The 18,217-nt window shown below is 40.7% G+C and overlaps 1 protein-coding gene across 4 annotated transcripts in view; it reads left to right on the top strand.

The window, feature by feature from the left end:
• Positions 1-18,217, top strand: part of creb1b (cAMP responsive element binding protein 1b) — a 128,761-nt gene that overhangs the window by 92,521 nt on the left and 18,023 nt on the right. For all 4 annotated transcript variants that reach the window (XM_069933903.1, XM_069933899.1, XM_069933901.1 and 1 more), the window contains 2 exons: positions 10,148-10,287; positions 17,093-17,275. In XM_069933903.1, coding sequence (XP_069790004.1) covers positions 10,148-10,287; positions 17,093-17,275 — 323 coding nt within the window. The remainder of the gene's footprint in view (positions 1-10,147; positions 10,288-17,092; positions 17,276-18,217) is intronic.

Genomic DNA, 18,217 nt, shown 5'->3' with positions numbered 1-18,217 from the left:
CCAAGACCAGTGATTTTAGTTTTCATTTTTGAAAGGACGATTGAGGGGCCATCCACCCCTCCGCGTTGATGGGATGGAGGGTGAGAGTGTTCTTAACGTCAAGATCCTGGGAGTCCACATGTCAGCAGGTCGGCAACTGTGTAAAAAGGCACATCAAAGCTTCTATTTTCTAAGAAGTCTGAGGAAATTTGCATGTCACCAAATACTTTATCAAACTTCTATAGATGTACTGTGGAAAATATACGAACTATTTGCATCACAGCCTGGTTTGGTAATTTGAGTGCCCAGGAATGCAGAAGGTAGCAAATATAGCCAAGTAGAATACAGGCTTTGATCTCCCATCCATTGAAGACGTCAATGTGGGGCATTGCTTTCAGAAGGCAACCAACATAGGGTCCTCCATTACCCTGGTCACAACCTCTTCTCCCTGCTATTTTCAGGAAGAAGATCCAGAAACCTGAACAGCAGCATGTCTAGGTTCAAGAACGGTTTCATTGCAATGGCTATCAGACTCTTGATCCTCCTCTTATGACACTAATCAATGAAAAGCTTGGCTACACTATTAACTGCTACACTGTTTTTATTTCTTTTTGAATATTTTATTTACATTTCATACATGCACTAATATCTAGATTCAGGAAAAAAAAATCTCAGATCAGTAATTATGTTATATCCCACCCCTCCCCAAATCATAATAGCCCTAAAACTTTTTTTTTAAAGAGAAAAGGAAGAATAAAGAAAAGATACAAGGAAAAAAAGAAGAAACACATCTGGTTACTGAAATTAATATATTCAATTTAATTTTGCCTTTATCATATTAAACATATGCTAATTCCAAGTAGATAAGGTTCTTGAGATTATGGGGATAGTTTTCATAATGTGATACCTGACATAAGTAAATATGATATTTTTAAGAAAATATCATTTATTTCTTAAATTATATGTAATTTTCTCAAGAGGAATGCAGCCATGTATTTCAGCATGTCATCTATCCATTTCCAAATTCGAACCATATTTCCATGGTACTGCTATACATTTTCTTGCAACCACTAATGCAATTTTCACAAATTCCTTTGAAACAGCTTTATCCCAGATATATTACCCAATATGAACAGCAATGGATCTTGAGGACATTTAACTTTTGTAACCCGTTCTAAAAAAAACTAATTTTGTCCAAAAAGGTCTCAATTTTGAACATGACCAAGTGGAGTGTAAAAAAAAATGCCTATCTCTTTATTACACTTAAAACATTTATCTGATAAATCTGATTTCACTCTATATAATTTCTATGGGGTAAGATATTATTGATGTAAAAAGTTATATTGGACTAATCTATATCTAACATCTATTGTATTTGTCATAACACAGTTCCAACCAATTTTTCTTCCCAATACTAACATTTAAATTGTTTTCTCACCCTTGCCTGAATCTATGAATTCCTTGTTTTTGTATTGCCTTTTGCAGTAATGCATGCGTAGCTGAAATAAACCTTAATAAATTTATTATAAATCAAAGTTTTTAATTTACTCCTTTCAGGTAATAATATTGCTGGACCCAATTTATCCTGCAGAATATTGTATTGTTTTGTATCCCATATTTATTTTACAATTGATCAAATGACATTAAGCCTCTCCCTTCAAAACAGTCCAGTATTCTCCTAATTACTTTACTAGACCAAATAATAAAAAGTCAGTTATTGATTGTAAATGGAGTCAATGATATGTTAGGTCTCATAATTCCTCATTCCTCTTTTAACATTTATCATATTCCATATATGAATCAAAAGTTTCAACAATGGTGTATCCCCCTTCTCCAATTATTAACCTCATCCCATTAATATATATAAAATCTTCAGGCATTATTTCCCCTATTTTATCCATCTCTATCTTAATCCACACTGGTTTCTTTTTCTCTTCAAAGAAAGAAGAGAGAAATCTCATTTGTGCTGCTTTACAATAATTTTTAAACTTTCTGTTAATTTTTCTAATAACACTCTCAACATTTTGCCCTTCCAAATAAACTTTCTTACTTGTTTATTTAATTCCTGGAAAGAATTCTGTGGAATACATATAGGAAATGTTTGAAAAAGATATTGTAACCTAGGAAAAATATTCATTTTTATGCAATTAACTCTTTCCAATAAAGTTGTAGGTAATTCTATCCATTTTTAAAAATCCTCATCAATTTTCTTAAGAGTTATAACTCAATTTCAATATATTTTTTGAGTTATTATCTATTCATAACCCTAACTATTTTATTCCATTGACTGGGTATTTAAATTGAGTATCCCTCTTACAATGTTTTTAATCACCCAGAGTAAGAGGCATCATCTCACTTTTTCCCAATTTACTATGTAACCTGATATATCCTTTTAATCTTGAACATAATTTATGTAATGAACTTTCTGGTTGTGTCAGATAAACTATTACATCATCAGCAAATAAACTAATCTTTATTCCTCTCTACCCACTCTAAAGCCTTTAATATCAGGATCAGACCTAATCAATTCTGCCATGGTTCTATTACTAAAATAAACAAGGCTGGTAACAATGGGCACCCTTGTCTACTGGATCTAGTTAACTGAAAAATGTCAGAGACTTGACCATTTGTTACTACTTTTGGTCCAGTTAAGAAATGTTTGTCACAACTTAAACCTTTCAAGTACTTTTTATTTAAGGTCCCATTCTGATCTATCAAATGCTTTTTCCTCATCGAAAGCCATTGCTGCACTTACATCTCCTATTTTCTGTGCCAATTGGATTATACTCATCAATCTGGTCACATTATCTGCTGACTTTTTTTAACAAATCCATTGATCCATATTAATTTTGGTAAATATTTTGCCAATCTATTTGCTAAGATTTTTGCTACTATTTTATAATCTGCATTTAACAAAGATATAGGTCTATATGAAGATGGTTTTAAAGGACCTTTATCATTCTTCAGAATCACTGTCATTATTGCTGTTTTAAAAGATTCCAGTAAAGTATGCATTTCATCCGCCTGATTTAATACTTCCATAAATAGAGGAATTATTAATTCCTTAAGCTGTTTATAAAATTCAGACGGGAAATCATCTTCTCCCAGAGATTTATTATTTTGTAAAGAGCTCAGTGCCTCTCTAACCTCACTTAACATGAAAGGGGCAGCCAACTCACTTTGGTTATTCAGATTTAATTTCGGTAAATTAATTTGAGATTTAAAAATTACCTATTTTACTATATCTTTTAAAGATTCCGATTGATATAGTTTTAAATATATTTTTTTAATTATTAATTTCTTGAAGTTTATAGGAAATTACATTTAAATAATTTTTAGTTGCGATAATCGTTTTCGATGCTTGTTCTTTCTTTAATTGCCATGCAAGAACCTTGTGCTCGCTTTCACCTAATTCATAACATTTCTGTTTAGTTCTCATTATCGCTTTCTCTGTTCTATGTTTGTAAAGTGTTATATTGAAGCTTTTTATTTATAAGGAATCTTCATTTATCCTCACTTAAGTCTTTTTCTAAATTTGTTATCTCTGACTCCCATTGTTCTAATTCTTTTAATCCTTCTTAATTTTAGACATACAACTTATTATTTGTCCACATATATATGCCTCCATCGTGTCCCATAAAGAATTTATTTAAAACGAAATTAGAATTAATTTCAAAAAAAACTTATCTGTCTTCTAATAAATTCACAAAAATGTTTCCTTTTTAATAACATAGAATTAAACTTCCATTTATAAATTGATTCTTGCCTATTTATCATTGTTATTGCTAACAAGGGAGAATGTTCAGATACAATTCTTGCCTTATACTCTGCTTGTTGTATTCTACCTTGAAGTTGTGCAGATATCAAAATAGATCAATTCTAGTGTAACAATTATGTCTACTAGAATAAAAAGTTAGTGTCTTTCCCTTGGATGAAACCTTCTCCAAGCATCCACCAAATTTAAATCTTTCATTAATAACAATGTAGCTTTGATCTTACTATAGCTCTTGTTGACCTATCTAAAATTGTATCTAAACAAAAAATAGTCTCCTCCTTTTAACATATTTTCATTAGCATTTTCCAAATTCAAGTAAGTTTCTTGTATAAACTTATCAGCATCCTCATTTGGGGCATATATTCATAAGTGTCCAGTACTCTGAAAAAATTTGACATTGTACCATAATTTATCTATCTGCAGGATCTGTAACTACATTTTGTATTTTAACTGGAAGTTTCTTATCTATTAAAATGGCTACTCCCCTTGTCTTTGAGTTAAATGAAGAAGCTGCAACATACCCTACCCAGTCGCTTTTTAATTTCAGGTGTTTTTTTTTAATTGAGTTTCTTGTGAAAAGCTATGTCTGCTTCCGTTTCTTAATATGTGCCAATATCCGTTTCCTCTTCACCGGGCTGTTAAGCCCATTCATATTAAAACTTAAAACATTTAATACTTTACTCATCAATTTTTTTTAATTTATCTATATACAACATCTCCCCTTTACTCCTCTCAGCTCCTTGGTGTTTCAATCCTCTTATAAATCAAGGCAATTGTCATGAACCAATCCAGATAAAAAAGAAAACAAGAAAAAGTAATAAAGAAACAAAGCTAAATAGACAAAAACTCCCCAATTAATAGACAATAGCTGCTGGAGTAAGTCAATTGGGCCTTCAAGCCAGCACCGCCATTTATCAGATCATGGCTGATCTTTCCCTTTCAATAACCAATCCCAGCCGTATCCCCATAACCCTTAACTCCCCTGCCCACAAGAGCCTTATCCAACTCTCTTAAATCTATCCAATGAATCCTCCCCCAGTACCTCCTGTGGCAATGCATTCCACAGACCCACAGCTCTCTGGGTAAAAAAAATTATCCTCATTTCTGTGTTAAATGGTCTTCCCTGTATTCTTAAACTATGCCCTCTAGTCCTAGTCTCACCCATCATTGGGAACATGTGCTCTGATTTCACCCTGTCAAGCCCTTTAATAATCCTAAATACCTCAATCATGTCTCCCCTTCTAAACTCCATCGCTTATAACCCAAGTCTTTCTAACCTATCCGCATATGACAATCCTGCCATCACCTTCAGTAGCGGTCTCCACCCACCTCCCACCCCTGCCCCAAGACCAACTGATTTTCTTCTCCCTTTGTCTGATTCTACCTATCACTCTAGGGCATCGCTCCCAACTCCACCCCTCCTGCTTCCCTAGCTGGCTCCATCTGTCTGTCAGCATTCACCTCTCCTTAGCTTACCTATCACCTACTAACTGTTCTTTTTCAAACCTGAAACAGGTTTTTTGACACGAAGCGCTGACCGTTCTTTCTGCTCCATAAATGCTGCCTGACTTGCAGAAGTTGCTGTAGCAGTTTGAATTCTGCTCCATTCTCCAGCATCTGCGGGTTCTTCTCTCCAAACAAAATAATTAACTACTTAACATTAAGTTTGTGTGAAGGATCGATTATACCGAGTCAGTAAAAATATTCAACCTGTATTATTAATCCATCATGGTTTGGGGTTTTTTTCAGGAATGGCCTTAAATTAATGAGACAGTTATTTACACTCTGAGGAGTGTATGCCTGGAATAATTTCTGACATTTTGTTTTGTATTCTGTGTCATTCATGGAATATTTAAATAGTTATCTTGCTGTTATGTTTTTGTGTCCTTTGATGCTTACAATCAAGAGACGTGCAAAAACACATTTGCTCTTTTAAATTGTTTTCCCTAATCATCTAACTCCAAAGCACTGGTGACTGGGGATCAATATTTTCCCATCTCCACTTTCTAAATTGCTGATTTATAATCCCCATAAGAAAATAGCGTGTTAATACAGAACTTTTTTTCAAAATCACATTTTTGTATGAAGGAAGGTGACTAAAAGCTTGGTGATCTTGTGGATTGCCTTAAAGGAGGGAGGCAGCGAAAAGAAATTATAGACAGTTAGGCCTGATGTCAGCAGTTGGGAAGATGTTGGAGTTGATTGTTAAGGATGAGGTTGTGGAATGACAAGATGGCCCAAAGCCAGCAGGTTTCCTTAAGGGAAAATCTTGCTTGACCAACCTATTGGAATTCTTTGCAGAAGTGACAAGCAGGCTGGATAAAGGAGCTTCAGTCAATGCTGTGTATTTGGATTTTCAGTAGGCCTTTGAAAAGGCAACTTAACAAGATAAGAGCCCATGGTATAACAGGAAACATACTAGCATGGGCTGAGCATTGGCTGATTGGCAGGAAGCCAAGAGTTGGAATACAGGGGTCATATTCCGGTTGGCTGCCAATTGCAAATGGTATTCCAGAGGGATTGGTGTTGGGGACAGCTTTTTATATTGCATATTAATGTTTTGGATTATGGTTTTGTGGCCAAGTTCGCAGATTACATGAGGTTCGGTGGAGAAGCAGATAGTGTTGAAGAACTAGGGAAGCTGAAGAAGGGCAAACTATTTTTAAATGGGAGAAAATTGAAATTACCCAATGCAAATGGACCAGGGAGTCCTAATGCGGGAGAGCCTGAAGGTAAACTTGCAGGTTGAGTCATTGGTGAAGAAGGCAAATGCAATGCTGGCATTCATCTCAAGAGGAATCGAATATAAGAGCAGGGATGTGTTGTTGAGTCTTCAGTGGCACTGGTGAGATCTCACTTGGAGTGTTGTGAGCAGTTTTGGACTCCTCATTTAAGAAAGGATGTGCTGACTTTGGAAAGGGTTCAGAGGAGGTTCACAAGGATGATTCCGGGAATGAAAGGGTCATCATATGAGGAATGTTTGATGGCTCTTGGTCTGTACTCATTGGAATTTAGAATGAGGGGGATCTCATTTGAACATTTTGAATGTTGAAAGGTGTGGACAGAGTAGATGTAGAAAGGCTGTTTCCCATGGTGTAAGAGTCTAGGACAGTAGTTTTTAAACTTTTTCTTTTCACTCACATACTACCTTAAGTAATCTCTATGCTATAGGTGCTCAATGATTAGTATGGGATTACTTAAGGTAGTATATAAGTTGAAGACTACCATACTGCAATCCACTGAAGAGGTACTGGGCTTCTCCAGGAAAAACAAGGACTGGTTTGACGAAAACAGCCAGGAAATCCAGGAGCTGCTGGCAAAGAAGCGAGCTGCCCACCAGGCTCACCTTACAAAGCCGTCCTGTCCAGAGAAGAAACAAACCTTCCGTCGCGCATGCAGCCATCTTCAGCGCAAACTCCGGGAGATCCAAAATGAGTGGTGGACTAGCCTCGCCAAACGAACCCAGCTCAGCGCGGTCATTGGCGACTTCAGGGGTTTCTACGAGGCTCTAAAGGCTGTGTACGGCCCCTCACCCCAAGTCCAAAGCCCGCTGCGCAGCTCAGACGGCAAAGTCCTCCTCAGCGACAAGATCTCCATCCTCAACCGATGGTCAGAACACTTCCAATCTCTTTTCAGTGCCAACCGCTCAGTCCAAGATTCCGCCCTGCTCCAGCTCCCTCAACAGCCCCTAAGGCTAGAGCTGGATGAGACATATAAGGCAATCGAACAACTGAAAAGTGGCAAAGCAGCAGGTATGGATGGAATCCCCCCCAGAGGTCTGGAAGGCTGGCGGCAAAACTCTGCATGCCAAACTGCATGAGTTTTTCAAGCTTTGTTGGGACCAAGGTAAACTGCCTCAGGATCTTCGTGATGCCACCATCATCACCCTGTACAAAAACAAAGGCGAGAAATCAGACTGCTCAAACTACAGGGGAATCACGTTGCTCTCCATTGCAGGCAAAATCTTCGCTAGGATTCTACTAAATATAATAATGCCTAGTGTCGCCGAGAATATTCTGCCAGAATCACAGTGCGGCTTTCGCGCAAACAGAGGAACTACTGACATGGTCTTTGCCCTCAGACAGCTCCAAGAAAAGTGCAGAGAACAAAACAAAGGACTCTACATCACCTTTGTTGACCTCACCAAAGCCTTCGACACCGTGAGCAGGAAAGGGCTTTGGCAAATACTAGAGCGCATCGGATGTCCCCCAAAGTTCCTCAACATGATTATCCAACTGCACGAAAACCAACAAGGTCGGGTCAGATACAACAATGAGCTCTCTGAACCCTTCTCCATTAACAATGGCGTGAAGCAAGGCTGTGTTCTCGCACCAACCCTCTTTTCAATCTTCTTCAGCATGATGCTGAACCAAGCCATGAAAGACCCCAACAATGAAGACGCTGTTTACATCCGGTACCGCACGGATGGCAGTCTCTTCAATCTGAGGCGCCTGCAAGCTCACACCAAGACACAAGAGAAACTTGTCCGTGAACTACTCTTTGCAGACGATGCCGCTTTAGTTGCCCATTCAGAGCCAGCTCTTCAGCGCTTGACGTCCTGCTTTGCGGAAACTGCCAAAATGTTTGGCCTGGAAGTCAGCCTGAAGAAAACTGAGGTCCTCCATCAGCCAGCTCCCCACCATGATTACCAGCCCCCCCACATCTCCATCGGGCACACAAAACTCAAAACGGTCAACCAGTTTACCTATCTCGGCTGCACCATTTCATCAGATGCAAGGATCGACAATGAGATAGACAACAGACTCGCCAAGGCAAATAGCGCCTTTGGAAGACTACACAAAAGAGTCTGGAAAAACAACCAACTGAAAAACCTCACAAAGATAAGCGTATACAGAGCCGTTGTCATACCCACACTCCTGTTCGGCTCCGAAGGTCCTCTACCGGCACCACCTACGGCTCCTAGAACGCTTCCATCAGCGTTGTCTCCGCTCCATCCTCAACATCCATTGGAGCGCTTACATCCCTAACGTCGAAGTACTCGAGATGGCAGAGGTCGACAGCATCGAGTCCACGCTGCTGAAGATCCAGCTGCGCTGGATGGGTCACGTCTCCAGAATGGAGGACCATCGCCTTCCCAAGATCGTGTTATATGGCGAGCTCTCCACTGGCCACCGTGACAGAGGTGCACCAAAGAAAAGGTACAAGGACTGCCTAAAGAAATCTCTTGGTGCCTGCCACATTGACCACCGCCAGTGGGCTGATATCGCCTCAAACCGTGCATCTTGGCGCCTCACAGTTTGGCGGGCAGCAACCTCCTTTGAAGAAGACCGCAGAGCCCACCTCACTGACAAAAGGCAAAGGAGGAAAAACCCAACACCCAACCCCAACCAACCAATTTTCCCCTGCAACCGCTGCAATCGTGTCTGCCTGTCCCGCATCGGACTTGTCAGCCACAAACGAGCCTGCAGCTGACGTGGACTTTTTACCCCCTCCATAAATCTTCGTCCGCGAAGCCAAGCCAAAGAAGAAGAGAATATAAGTGGAAAGACAAAGTTTGAAAAACAGTTTTAATTGTACCTAATTGACTCGTTATGTGCAGGGTTTCATAACTCCAAAGGAAATGGCCCAATGACAGATTTTCTTAAAATATTTCAGTAACAATTGGGTCCAGAGTATTGATTCTCAACCTTCCCTTCCCACTCAAATACCACCTTAAGCAGTTCCTTACTAACCACCCATGGCATAGGGATTATTTAAAGTGATATGTGAGTGGAAAGAAAAAGTTTGAAAACCACTTATCTAGGATAAGAAGGCACAAATTCAGGATTGAAGGGCGTTCACTTAGAACAGAGATGCAGAGGAATCTCTTCAGACAGCGAGTGGAATATCTATGGAATTTGTTGCCACAGGTTGCTGTGGAGGCCAGGACATTTAAGATTAGTGGGAATATGGATCAGTTCATGATTAAATGGCAGGACAGACTTGATGGGATGAATAGCCTATTTCTGCTCCGATGACTTATGGTCTTAAGATCATGAGAGGTTCAGAGACTGAAATCTGGGGCTTGGAGCCAAGATAGCTGAAGATATTATAAGTAACAATGAAGCAAAGGAAATCATGAGAAGATTACAAAGATGGGGATGTCTGAGAAAATGGAGCGAATTGAAAATAAGATTTTCCAAATGGGATATTACACAAGCAATGAATACCATGAAATATGATGAAATTCAGCATGAAGAACAGCGTGCTACATCCGTTGATTGGCAATATAATTGTGTGCGATGTCTGCTTCTCGCTTGGTATTGTGGATTGATTTCTGGTGATAATTATATCCTCATTGCATATTTAGCTACTTCACTAATTTCCTTGTTACGTTTGAGAGATTTGTTTGCAACTAACAAACCTAATTATCTTGAATCTTTCTTTGTCAAGGAAAATCCTGAATGAACTTTCGTCTGATACCCCTGGTGTGCCAAGAATCGAAGAGGAGAAATCGGAAGAAGAGTCTGCACCGACTGTAACTACGATGACAATGCCCACACCCATCTATCAGACCAGCAGTGGGCAGTATAGTATGTACTGGGATCTTTCCAGTTATATGTGGGGAATATTGTACATCAAACAGCATTGTAACAAACACAACACATTACGAGGTCTTTAATACTCAGGTGTGTCCTGTTCACAAAGCAGGTCAAACCCAGTCAGCTCTTAATTATCTGAGCAGTAAATGACAGATGTCAGGCAGCATTCAATCGCGTGCATTCCACTTAAAAGAGCCCTCTTTGGCAAGGTGACTGTCACAGTTTAGTCCATGCTTGGATCAAAGAGCTAAAATCTTGAGGTAGAGTGCGAGTGGCCACCTTGGACACAAAGGCACTATTTGAGTATAGAATCAAGGAGCCCTGGTAAGGCTGAATTTAGTGGCATTGAGGTGAAAACACTTCAATGATTGGAGTCACATCCTACACTTAAGAAAGATGGTTTTGGTTGTCCACCAATCAATCCCAGCTACAGAACATCGTTGCAGGAATTCATTGATGTGGTATCCTGGGTCAGCCATCTCTACCTGTGTCATCAATGATGTTCATTCCAGAAGTGAGAATGGTGAAGGATGATTGCATGGGTAAATTTCATTTGCAAATCAGCATATGAACCAGCTTGTACTTGCATCAAGCAAGATCTAGGCTGCATTCGGGCATGGGACAGTACAATAAGCAACATTCGAGCCACAAAAGTGAATGACCATCTCCAATGATTGAGAGTAGCCAACCTCCTTTGATGTTCAATGGTATTACTATTGCTGGACCCAAATCCTGGGATTAACCTCTGATCAGAAACTCAATGAGACAAGCTACAGAAATACTGTGAGTACAGAGGCTGAATATATTGTGATGATACCCCAGGCCCTTTCTGCCATCTGCAAGATGCATTATGGGCATAATGGAATATTCTCCACTTGCCTGGATAAGTGCTGCTTCAGTTACTTAAAAGAAGCTTGTCACTGCCTGGGACAAAGGAAGCCACTTAGTTGTCTGGCTATTAGCTACCCTAAACAGTAACTCCTTTCACCACCAGAGCACAGTGACTACTTTGTTTACCACCTGCAAAATGTATGACAGCAATTGTAACAGTTCCCAAATGTGTGACATCTACCACCAAGGACAGCAGGCACATGAAAGCACACGTGACTGCAGGTGCCCCTCCAAGTCGCACATATCCTGCCAGATCTTTGAAAGAGGTATCCTATTCCTACCAAGAGTTATCCTATTCTTTCCCAAAGTTTTGCATTTTTTTTCTCCATTCAATTTTACCAAAGAGAAAACATTACTCTTTTTTTCTCCATACTTCCAGACAGAATATCGCCAAAACAGAATACATAGAAAATTGAGCATTACAGCGCAGTACAGTCCTTCGGCCCATAATGCTGTGCCAACACATGTATACCTACCAAAAACAAAATCCTCCCCTCTACATAACCCTCTATTTTTCTTTATACATGTGACTGAGTCCCTTAAATGTCCCTATTGTTCCAACCTTCACGACCACCCCGGCAAAGCTTAACCCTGATGTGTCCCCTGAACTTTCTTCCCTTCACTTTGTCCTCTGGTGTTTGCTACTCCATTCCGGAGAAAAGGTGCTGGGTGTCCACCTTATCTATGCCTCTCATAATGTTGTAGACCTCTAAAGTCATCTCTTTTCCTTCTTTGCTCCAAAGAGAAAAGCCCTAGCTCTGCTAACCTTGCCTCATAAGACTTGTTTTTCAATCCAGACAGCATCCTCATTAATCTCTTCATATTCTACATATGTTCCACCATATTCAAAGTGCGGTCTCACCAGAGATTCATAGAGGTGCAACAGTATCTTACAACACCTGAACTCAATTCCTCGATTAATGAACCACAGCATACCATGCACCTTCTTAACTGTCCTATCAACCTGCGCAATGACCTTGAGAAGTCGACCCCAAGGTCCCTCTGTTCTTCCACATTGTTATATATCCAACCATTAACCATGTACTCTGCTTTTGAGTTTGACCCACCAAATTGCGTCACTTCAAGCTTGTTCAGATTGAACTCCCATCTGCCACTTTTCTGCCCATCTCACCATCCTGACTATATTACTGTGGTAACCTACAACATCCTTCAACACCTCCAACCTTAGTGTCATCTGTAAACTTGCTGACCTATCCCTCTATAAAAAAAATTGCAAAGAACAGGGGTCCAGAACAGATCCATGCAGAACTTCACTAGTTAGTCACTGATCTTCAGGTAGAATACTTTCCGTCCACTAATGCTTTCTATAATGAAGTTCATTTTTAATTCACACAGCCAAGATTCCCTAGATCCCATGTCAAATGCCTTACTAACATTTATATACACCGCATCTGCAACCCTACCTTCATCAGTTTCTTTTGTTACTTCTTCAAGTAGGCTCCTGACAAGGCATGCTGAGTCTCAAAATGTTAGATGTGGCAAAGTTGTTTCCCATGGCAGGGGAATCTAGGACAAAAAGACACAACTTCAGGATTGAAGGTTGCCCATTTAATACAGAAATGCAGTGGAATTTGTTTAGATAGAGAGAATCTTTGGGAGTTTGAAATATGGGTGGCTGTGGAGCCCAAGACGTTGGTTACATTTAAAGCAGAGATTGATATATATCTGAATAGTTGGGATATCAACGATTATGGCGAGAAGACAGGGGAATGGAGCTGAATGGGAGAATGGATCAACTCATAAGGGAATGGCAGAGCTGACTCGATGGGCCGAGTAGCCTGCTTCTGCTCCTTTATCTTATGGTCTCATGTTCTATTATCTGTTCATAGCAAAGCAGGTTTTCCTCATTTCCCATCTGGGTCTTCTGGTTATTTTATGGAAGTATTTATTCAGGAGCCTACCCCACACTTTCTCATACAAACCTAAGATGACTTGTCAGATGATGCAACAGTTTTTCTCAGATTTCCAATCATTAGTATCACATTCCTTAGAATTATTAGCTTTGTCGCCTTTTACGTGCTTATTGATGGACATCAGTGGGACTGTTTAGTATTGATTATTTTTGCTGTGGACAATGTTTTGTGGCGGGATGACAAATCTGTTGTTTAATCGGATATCTTAGTTTAATTACGTTTCTACAAAATCTTGATACTGTGGCACCTTTAGTGGAGCCACTGCCTCAATGCCACTGACCCAGGTTCACTCCTGACCTTGCTTGCTAGCTGTGGAGTTTGGGAGGAATTTGAGGGCAGGTCATTAGGTTAATTCGGCACTGTAGATTGTCTTTAGTGTGCAGATGAGTGGTAGAATATTCGGGGTTGGGAGAATAGTATGAGGAGAATTTGAACAATGGCAGTATCATACAATTAGTATAAATGTGTGATTCAGATTTATTATATGTGACATCACAAACAACCCTGACATTTTTTCTGTGGGCGAGACAGAATTGCCACTTACTGGCAGTGCAAAAAAAACCTACTCAATGTATGCATGTGAACAAACTGTGCAACATAGAGAGAGAGAAAAAATCAATAAAGTGCAAAAGTAAGAGTCCTTAAATGAATCCCTGATTGAGTTGATTATTGAGGATTCTGATAGTGCAGGGGTAGCAGCTGTTTCTAAACCTGGTGGTGTGCGTCTTGTGGTACCTATACCTCTTTCCTGATGGTAACAGCAAGAACCGAGCATGTGCTGGGTGGTGTGGGTCCTTGATGACTGCTGCTGTCCTCCAACAGCAGCGTTCCCTGTAGATGTTCTCAATGGTGGGGAGGATTTTGGCTATAATGCCCTGGGCTGTGTTCACTACCTTTTGCAAGGGTTTACGCTCAGAGGTATTGGTGTCCCCCTACCAGGCCGTGATGCAGTCGATCAGCACATTTTCCATCATACATCTGTAGAAATTTGGCAGGATTTCTGATGTCATGCCAAATCTCTGCAAATTCCTGAGTAAGTAGAAGCGCAGGCATACTTTCTTCACGATCCTGTTAACGTGTGGGGTGCAGGAAAGATCCGCCGAAATGGTGACTCCCAAGAACTTGAATTTGCTTGCCCATTTCATCTCTGATTTCCCCCAATGATCACTGGATCGTATACCTTCCTGAAGTCAACAATCAGCTCCTTGGTTTCTTGCCATTGAGTGCAAGTTTGTTGATGCACCATTCAGTCAAGTTTTCAATCTCCCTCCTGAATGTTGACTCATCGCCCCTTTTTATACAATCCACTAATGTGTATTGTCAGTGAGTTTGAAGAGATGATGTTAAAAGTAAAAACACAATGCTGGAGAAACTCAGTTTTCTGTATTTACTTCAACCATGATGCCTGCAGACTTTGTAAATGATCCAAGCCACGCTATCATAGGTGTATAACAAGTAACACAGGGGACTAAGAGCGCAGCCCTGTGTTGCTCCAATACTGATGGAGATTGTGGAAGAACTATTCATACCAATACTCACTGCTTGTGGTCTGGAGGTGAGGAAATCCAGGATCCAATTAATCAGTGGGGTGTTGATTCCCATGTCTTGGAGTTTGCTGATCAATTGTTCGGGTCAGCATGAACTCACTGGTCCAAAGGGCTTTTACTGTGCAGTCCCTCTCTAGAAGAACCAGCTGCACAACAGGCATCAACCCAATGAGCCTGCTGTCACATTCAGAAATATCATGGTGCACCAATCAAAATTCAACACAACTCCCCCCCCCCCCCCCCCCCCCCCCCCCCAATGCATGCCTCTTGAGACTGCCTCCATAGTTCTCCAGTTCAGGCAAATTCCAAAAATTCACTCCTCTCTGAGAGAAGAAACTCCACCTTAAATGGATGTCCCCTATTTTCAATCTATGCTCCCTAATTCTAGATACTGCTTCTGAGGGAAGCAATGCTCTCATCAGCTGCCCTGTTCCCTTCTGGTTTTTGTGCATTTGATAAGATTCTTCTGCAGTAAATTTCAGCCCATTCTTCTTGTGTTAACCCTGTCATTCCAAGAATTAACCTGATATATCTTCATTGAAACTAAATGCTTGAACTCGGAAAACCAGATTCTGTCATTTTCCCAAAACTTGCTCTATTAGTGGAAGCTGCTACTCCCAATTTACCTTTTAAATATTAATTTTAAAAGTTACACCTTTTCCTTACATTTCTCTTCTCAGCTACTCTTCCCACCTTGGATGATGAATGGCCAGGATTATTAAATTCTTTTGGAAGGTTCAGCATCCAACCTTGATGGATGCCATTGTCAACTCTGTTGGGTCTATAACTTGAGCTAAAATCCAAAAGTAATTCTGAATTTTTTACCAGCAACTCCATAACACAAAGCCATGTCATCTGCCTTGGTAAACGTTGTGAGATAAAAATTTTATTCCTTATCCTGATTTTGTAGCGGTGAGTTGTGTATTCCAAAGGGACAAATTTCCTGGATCTGAATGGCTGTAACACATTGATCACTGTGTTAACAACCCAGGATGTTGTTCAGAGATTGTGTTTACCCTTTGGCCTTAATCAGAATCAGAACTTATTGTCATGAATATGTTACAACATCTGTTGTTTTGTGACAGCATTACAGCGCAAATATTGCTATAAAATGTCATTTAAAATAAATAGATTTGTGCAGAGATTAGAGAAAGTGAGCTAGTGTCTGTGGGTCATTGTCCATTCAGAAACTTGATGGTGGAGGGGAAGAATCTGTTCTTGTGCCACTGGGTGCTCATCTTCAGGCTCCAGTACAGGTACACGATCCTTTATCCAGACATCTAAAATCCGGAAAGCTCCAAAATCTGGCAAGTGGGGACCAGTGGTTGGGGGAGGAGGCTGAGGGACCAGTGGTCGGGGGACCGGTGGTCAGGGAAGACATCCGGGCGGCCAGGGGATCGCGTTTGGGGAAGGCAGCTGGGCAACTGGAAGGGGGTGGTTGTGGATACGGTAGCACAATTCGGGTGGGCTTTCCGAAATCCAGAAAAAATCCAAAATTCGGAACACACTGTCCCCCAAGGGTTCCAGATAAAGGATCGTGTACCTGTACCTTTTTCCCGATGGTAACAGTGTGAAGAGAACGTGGCCTGGGTGCTAAGGGCCTTGATAGAGGCTGCTTTCTTAAGACTCCGGCTCTTGTAGATGTGTTCGATGGAGTGGAGACTGATGCCCATAATGGCACTGCTGAATTCACAACTCTCAGCAGTCTTTTCCTGTCCTGTGCATTGGCACCTCCATATCAAACAGTGGTACAACCAATCAGAATGCCATCCACGGTACCCCTGTAGAAGTTTGCAAGAGATTTGCAACATTCCATATCTCCTCATACCTTCATTGACAGGGAGGCCCCATGACAGATCCTTAGAGACATTGACACCCAGCAACTTGAAACTCCCGACCCTTTCCACTGGTGACCCTTCGATGAGGACTGGTTTGTTTTCTCCTGATTTCCCCTTCCTGAAGTCTGCAATCAGCTCCTTGGGTTTGCTAACATTGAGTGCAAGGTGGTTGTTGTGGCACCACTCAACTAGGCATCTTCTACATCTCCCACATTCACCAATTGCAACAATGTTGCATAACCATGGAATTTCCTAAATTTTAGATGTTTCCCTTCTCTCTTCTATCAACCAACCTCTTTGATGTTCAACTTGCTGTTGCTCACTCTTTTTATAATGCCTTGGGATAGTTTAAATAGTTCTTTTTGCACAAAGAATCATGGAAATATTCAGGTTTTGTAGCAAGTCCTGTTGCTGATCAAAAACCAAGATCTGCTATCTGGGAAGAGTTGTAATGGAATTTCTCTTTGTCTCTCAGCCCATCACAAAAGAATAACGACTTTTAGTTACAACTGAAGAGAATTCACTGCATCCTTGTGGTTGTACATCTCTTGGATTGCAAGTTTCAATTTCTCATCCTTCTTTGCAGTTGCCATCACACAGGGAGGTGCGATTCAACTGCCCAACAATGGCACAGACGGGGTACAAGGACTCCAGACGCTAACAATGAGTAACACAGCAACAGGTCAAGGTGGAGCGACCATAGTACAGTACGCCCAAAGTCCTGATGGGCAACAGATCTTTGTGCCCAGCAGCCAAGTGGTGGTACAAGGTGAGTCAGGGACTTGTCAAAAATAATACTCGTATCTTCAATTTCATAGCTATGGGGAGTTTCCACTGCACATTTACTGAGGCAAACTGTCAGGTCACTTGCATTCTTCGGCATTGCCAACATGGTTCATCATTTGAGCTGGTCGGAATTCTTCGGTAGGAATGAGTGCTGAGAAATGCTACATGGTGGTTAGCCTCAGGCAGAGGCTAATAAAGAGAGCTGTTATAGTGGGGTTATTTAAAATGTTAATGTTATTGTTTGATTGTTGATCCCTTCCCTTAAACAGTAAAATCCCTGGTATCCAGCACCGATGGGGATTGGGGGGTGCCAGTTAAGTGAATTTTCCAGTGGCTTGAGATTGTGTGTTGGGTGAACTAACCTCAAGACGCACCAACTTTAAACTTCTTTAATTTTTACTGCGATTTGGTTTTTTTTTACCGGTTGATTGAGGCTGCCGGTTGTTTAGATTATGGATAACAGTGATTTTACTAATGTTTTGTATTCGCTGATGGTCTCCCATATTGTAAGAAAATAAGGTGTATGAATATGAAATATGATTTGTTAAATAATTTTTGCCAAAAACAGGGCGGTGTTAAATCATAAACCAGTTATTTGTAGAGCAGTAGACCACAGAAGCCATTTTGCCAATGTCAGTTCATCAAAAGGAAGGGCTGGGGGAGAAGGACAGACAGACTAAAAGACAATGCATTATTTGGATATGAATAGGAGGACAGAAGAGAGGGAAGGGAAAAATTGGGGAGGGGCGGGGTTGGCTCTGTGAATGTAGTGCTGGGGGAAAGGAGACGGGGAAAAAAGAGAGAAATAGAGCTAAAGGACAGAGATAGCTGGGAAGTGGGGGAGCTGATGGAAACCAGAGAAGTCAATGTTAATGCCATCTGGTTGGAGGGTGCCCAGCAGAATATGGGGTGTTGTTCCTCCAAT

This window comes from Narcine bancroftii, chromosome 4 (assembly GCF_036971445.1).
Source record: "Narcine bancroftii isolate sNarBan1 chromosome 4, sNarBan1.hap1, whole genome shotgun sequence".
Lineage (NCBI taxonomy): Eukaryota > Metazoa > Chordata > Chondrichthyes > Torpediniformes > Narcinidae > Narcine > Narcine bancroftii.
Note: the sequence above shows the minus strand (reverse complement) of the source record. Positions and strands in the feature narration are given on the sequence as shown.